This window comes from Pteropus alecto, unplaced genomic scaffold (genome assembly GCF_000325575.1).
Source record: "Pteropus alecto unplaced genomic scaffold, ASM32557v1 scaffold125, whole genome shotgun sequence".
In the NCBI taxonomy this organism is placed as follows: Eukaryota; Metazoa; Chordata; class Mammalia; order Chiroptera; family Pteropodidae; genus Pteropus; species Pteropus alecto.
Genome location: NW_006436888.1, coordinates 7,395,988 through 7,402,190, shown reverse-complemented (window position 1 = coordinate 7,402,190; position 6,203 = coordinate 7,395,988). Strand labels below are relative to the sequence as shown.

Genomic DNA, 6,203 nt, shown 5'->3' with positions numbered 1-6,203 from the left:
GACCCCCGCCCGCCCCCCGCCGCGTCTCAGGACCTGCGGCCTTGTAGCATAAGCGTGTCGACAGGCAGTGTAGTAGCAAGTGTAAAGCGTCCCAAATCCTGTGCGTAGCATTCCGCCAGTTTGGAAAGAATCCCGTTTGTTGGAATCGTTTTATTAACATCTAGTTTGCACGGACAACAAACGCTGCAGATAGAAATTAGGCTAAAACTTACTCAGACCCTGGCGTAGCAGCTGCCGTTTACGATGAGAGAACTAAGTGAAAAGAGAATGTTATTGGTTTGCTTTTAGTGAGGGGATTACCATCTACATAAAAAAAAATTGTTCAAGTATTTAACACTTCTAAACTGCCTGCCCCGAGTTTTAAGTAGTTATTGGAACTAAAAAAAAAAATCCCCTCCAAAAGCCTTACAGACTCATTGCTGAAGACTTTATGTAGTTTTTTGCCCATGAAATTTAGTCATTTCTCTATAAAATAGTGCTTTTAAAAAAAGACTTTTTATCTCCTGCATTATGTGAAATGCAAGACTTGTGTCCTTGTGTTTTAGCAAACTTCATTTGCAATATGTTATTAGAAATGAGATTTTAAAAATATGGTAAGAAATTAATATGAACACGTGTTAGCAGCCTTGCTGTGTTTTCATCTCATACATATAGTAATTGAGATTCTATTACGTAAACCAATATTACCCTCAAATGCGTTTTTCATATTCAGTTATGTTTGTCTATCTGAAAATTTTCCCTAGTAGGCTGCTTAAAAATGTTCTTGAACTTAAGATTTTTCGCTGTTCCGTGGTTGCAGTGAAAGTTTTTTGAAATTTTTTTTTTTTTTTTTTTAACTAAGACTTTAAAAAATACAACTTAAAAATGGCTTCAAAGAGAGCTCTGGTCATCCTGGCTAAAGGAGCAGAGGAGATGGAGACGGTCATTCCTGTAGATGTCATGAGACGAGCTGGAGTAAGTCCCTCCGTGTTTTCTAGCCCATCCCCCGTTTTAAAAACATTTTTGGATTTTTAAAAGTCATTTTAAATAAAGTAACATTTAATTTACTTTTATGAGTTATTTCAAACATAATCACCTGTTTATTTTCCACATTTAATGCTTCTTAACATTTTACCGTATTTCTTTCAGACACATTTCTTGAACAAATGCCCTAAAGAAATAGAACTTCATAAAACACTCTGTAAAGTTTCTTAGTTGTATTCCCCTTTCAATTCCAGAGATAAAGTAGCATCAGACTGTAGTTCTCATTCTGCATGTGTGTATTACACACCTATGTATATATATAGTATATCTGTATTATACATCTGTGTGTACGTATGTAGTATATGACCATACTGAACACTTAAATAGCATCTCCTGAGTGCTAGGTATCATTCTAAGGATTTATATAAACTTGTTTACATTTTACAACAACCCTGTGAGTTACTGCCATCCTCATTCTACCGTTGAAGAAACTGAGGCACAAGGACACCAAATCAGATGCCTGCGTTGCCGAGTTAGTGAGCAGAAGAGCGAGTGTGCAGGCCCAGGCCGTCTGGCCCGGTGTTGACCCTGTGTTTTTCTCGTTCTCATGAGCGAAGATACGTATGGATCCAGGCTGTTTATTTAAAATTGCTGCTTAGTATTAGTACTGCAATCCATCTTTCTGAATTCGTTCTTTTATTACGTGGTTTCACAGCATTATGTACTGTAATATTCCTTTACAGGCTTCCTGTGCAAACATCTGAACATTATTCACCTCGGTGCCTGTAAGTGGACTTGCTGAGCCACAGGACAGCCCCTAGTTGGTGTGACTAGATTTTGTCAAATGACTCCAGAGTCCCAACATGTGGGACCGCTAGCAATGTAGGAAAATTCCCATTTTTCCGGTACTAGCTCTTGGTATTATGAACTTTGTAAATCTTTGCAAGATAAAGTACTTCATATTTTTAACTTGGAGTTCTACCTTAAGAGAATACCATGAGGTTTAAATGGCAAGTAACTTGGCAGGATAGATTATTAATGGAATGCTCAAATAATTTATTGGCCAAGCCAGAACACTTGTGGGAGAAGGGACACTAACCAGACAGGGTGTCTGGACAGCGTCTGTAAATGAGCGCCGTCCCAGGCAAACTGGGACAAACCTAGTTACTAAGTATATTTTGCCAGCTCATGGTTTTGTTGCAGTATTTCCTGCCAAGTTATTTTAAAACAGGGCAGCTGTGAAAATGTTACTTTGCGGTGTTCTTAAATATGATGACATTTTTCTCTTAGATCAAGGTCACCATCGCTGGTTTGGCTGGAAAAGACCCCGTACAGTGTAGCCGAGATGTCGTCATTTGTCCTGACACCAGTCTGGAAGATGCAAAAAAAGAGGTTCGTTCTCCATACTTGGAATTACTCCGCCCTATGGCTTCTTTTACCTGTTTCTTGAGATGTCTTTTGACTACATCTGAGGCCTTGTTAGCACACACATATTTTAAGAAAGTGACTTTGCTTGAATGTCTTCTCCACAGTGGGCCCTGGGAAGCAGAGGACTTTGCCATTTTCCACACCGTCTCCGTAGACCCTGGGGGTCCCTGCTGCCTCCCGTGCTCAGTAAGCGAGTGGGTGGGCTGGACACTTCAGCAGGGTTTTCCTTGCCTACACAGGCAGCCTGGCCTCCTGTTACAACTTCATTACTTGGTATTAAGAGAATCAGCTGTCACATTTCCCACTCGTTTCTGATTCTTTATTCAGAGCTACTTTTTACCTTTTTCAGTGACATATAAATGGTGGTGTGATTCATTTTATGTGAAATAAGTCATACTTGATTAGTGGTTAGATTAAGGGAGGAGTGGGAGTTCCACTCAAATTATGTCACTTTTTCAGTATCTTTAGAATTATAGTTCTTGTTATTGAGGGTAACCAGCACTGTTGGGAAACCGTCAGGAGCTGAGGTGTCTTTCCTCAGAAGCAGGCCCACCCACACCTGCACAGACACACACCTCTCGTGGGGGTGCAGGCTTTCCCGGCCAGTGTGACAGGAATGTAGACTGTACCCTCTTGGAGCGAGAGTCGGCATGAAAGGAGGCGGAGCCAGCTCACAAATGGCCATTGTGTCCCCCTGAGGATCCTGGGACTACGATTCCCCATACTTAGCTGCCCAGGAATGCATAGAAAAACGTTTATTACTTTTTAGTAAGTTCAGATATTTCAGTGATAGATTGTGGAGTATTAGAATATTGGTATTTACATGTAAATTGCTGAAACTTTCTAAATAGTGTGTTAAAATGAGTAGAAGTAGGTATTCCTTTGTTCTTTTTCATCTTGTGTCTGGGAGTTTTAGGACAGTCATTACCTTTTGTGTCTATTGGTCACTTCAGATTCTAAAAGAAGTGAAAGAATTTTGTATTTCGTATATTCCCTTTTGAGTTTTGCTTGGTTTTAAAACAACAGTAGGATGTTTATAGTCTTTAAAAGTAATTCTAAATACTAAATGTTCCTCTACATATGTACTAAAGTTTTATAATTTGCTTGATGACTAAATTTTTAAAACCTTTCTAACATTCGAAAGCATTGTTGAAACAATTTCCATTTTATGATTTCAGCAAGTTTGAAATCATTAGATTTCTAGGACATTTGGGGATACTAAAATGTCATTTCTCTCCCAAGTTTCATTTTTCATGAAGTTAAAACTTTTTTCTATGCCTTTTACTTAAAATGTTTTTTATTATATTTTATTACTATGTACATTCTTGTTGAAAAACAATTCATACAGCGAAGACAAACATAAAGTCAAAACGTGGCCCGTCCCTTTCTCGTTCTTCCCTCCCCTGCGTCCCCACCAGTGGCGGGGGTATCTCCCTCGTGTGTGAGTGTCTGCGCATTACGCGCACGTGCGTGCGGACGGGCCATCTGCACACGACACTTTGTTTCTTTTTACAGGGACAGGGTCGTGCTGCACCTGCACTTCTGCAGCACAGACACACTGTCGCGTTGCTCTCCAGACTCTGCATTCTGTCCTAGAGATCCACCGTAACTTACTTCGCTGTTCTGTGAACAGGTTATTTTGATGACCTGTATTTAAAATACTAAAATGTTATCGACTGCCACTTTAGTGCACACTTCAGATGAAAATGTTTTCACTTTTATTTTTTAAACTGTTACAGGGACCTTATGACGTCGTAATTCTGCCAGGAGGTAATCTGGGCGCCCAGAATTTATCGGAGGTAAATTATCTGTATAATTTGTCTGTCTAAAGTATTTCAACATCTGCTTGTGTTCTGTTGATTTTGTTATTATTAAAATATTTCGAGAAGGAGACTGAATAAAACAAGAACAAGTGAAATTAAAATGGTGTTCTAATTTGATTTTTAAAAGCTATTTCTAATGACATTTGCTACAGAAGTAAGCTGAATTGGTGGAACAGTTTATGAACATATTTGGTGAATACAGTCTAAATGTTAGACTACTTTTTTTTCTTCCCCGTCAAGAGCAAAAGAAAAATTTTGTGTTTTATGAAGGCTTAAGCATAGAAAGGTAAAAGATTGGCTGTCTTTTCAACAGTCAGGGTGTGGAGGGTTGCAGGGGGCTAGAGCTGCCAGCTTGAATGAAAAATGGCGTCCAAAGAGGCCCCTGCTTCTTCGCTTTTAAGCCTTAGATGAGGTGTCAGCCTAGGGAAGGGGCAGGGGCAGGGGGAGGGGCCGGCAGGGCAGACAAGCTCCTGAAGTAGGTCGGGTCACACCTGTGGGACAGTGAGCCTGCCCGACTCTGCTGTCTGAAAACACCCGCACGCCGCTTCCGCTCGCTTCCATCCTTTTCCTTCGAGTGCGGAATGGGGAGGGAGGGGAGAGTCCCTGCGCCCCAGGAAAAGGGCTTTTCCCGTGCAGTCCTTCAGCGTCCTTAAAAGGAGGCCTTTCCCTTTCAATAAATGCCCTAATTAGGTTTAGGAATGTAGAAACGTTATACATTTGATAACTTTTTATGTTACTAATTTAGAAAATTATTGAAAAATAGATTTAAAATCTTTTGGTTTAAGCTCAAATTAGATTCTACCAGTTTCTAGTGAGAGGTTGGCTGTGGCCTGCTGGCAGCCTGATGCTCTTTTGTTTTCTTCGACCAGTCTGCTGCCGTGAAGGAGATACTGAAGGAGCAGGAGAAGAGGAAGGGCCTCATAGCCGCCATCTGTGCAGGTGAAGTGCAGAGATGCTTGTGCGTTGTTGGTTTTCTTAAAAAAATACATGACGGGGTGGTCATTAATTAGTAGGCTCTCCCAAATGCTTCTTCCCCTTCCCAGAGCGGGCGGGCATCTGTGTCAGCGCATCCACTTTGGGTGACACGAACTTGCTGTCGTTTCAGAAATGAGTAGTAGTTGTTTTCTGCCGCTCTGTGCCTTCGATCTCGTTCCGTGGAACTCAGCGTTTTCTCTGTTTGGTTGATCTCAGTGGAAAATGCCCTCTGGAATCCAGTAAACAGCCTGTCACAGCAAAACCCTGTGCCGGAAAGTCTCTGTGCCGGCACCCAGGCTACGGGGACCGGCCGGGCACCAGTGTGCCAGCTGCGCCTGCGCTCGCCCTGACCGCGTCCTCGGTGCTGAGTGCTAGTTCTTAGGCACTGCGTGACCTGCCACTTAATTTAGAGTAAGGCCCTTGGTGCTTCGTAGATGTCCCCACGTTTGAGGCAGTGATTTGTTGATTTCTGATACCGTTTTAAAATTCATTCTTGCTCTAATATCAGACGGTGTTCTGCCATGCTGCATGTTTTCCACAGTATAATTTCTGACCAGTGCCTTTTTTGTTACAGGTTTTCATTCAGTGTTTGTCAAAAAAGTGAATAAACAAATGAACAGCTGGATTGGATAAAATGGCCCAGTGATAATTTATTCAATACAGTAGACTTTGAAAGACATTATGGACAGGGATCCTAGGGCTTTGCAGAGCCGTGGTTCTCGGTGTTCTTTCAAGGGGTTAGAAAGGTCAGAGCAACACTACGAAGACACAGGAGTGACAGCAGAGTGTGACGAGCATCATTCGGGCATGCTGTGTGTGTGCGAATATTCTCGTGTTGTAAAAATTTCCCAGTTTTAATTTCTAACGGGGCAGTTATTGATAGACGTAACCCACACAAAGGCTAGAGGGGTCTGAGACCTAAGTGTTTGAGAATCGCTGCATTTGAGACTGGGAAGGACCACGGAGGTGGCCGCCCGCGGGCCCTGTCCTTGCGTCCCACTCCACACCACCCTC

At 41.9% G+C, this 6,203-nt stretch overlaps 1 protein-coding gene across 1 annotated transcript in view; it reads left to right on the top strand.

Annotated features, from left to right (window-relative positions):
• Positions 1–6,203, top strand: part of PARK7 (Parkinsonism associated deglycase) — a 16,158-nt gene that overhangs the window by 372 nt on the left and 9,583 nt on the right. Inside the window, exons 2-5 of the mRNA XM_015591311.2 lie at positions 842–954; positions 2,254–2,355; positions 4,131–4,190; positions 5,084–5,153. Coding sequence (XP_015446797.1) covers positions 865–954; positions 2,254–2,355; positions 4,131–4,190; positions 5,084–5,153 — 322 coding nt within the window. The 5' untranslated portion in view covers positions 842–864. The remainder of the gene's footprint in view (positions 1–841; positions 955–2,253; positions 2,356–4,130; positions 4,191–5,083; positions 5,154–6,203) is intronic.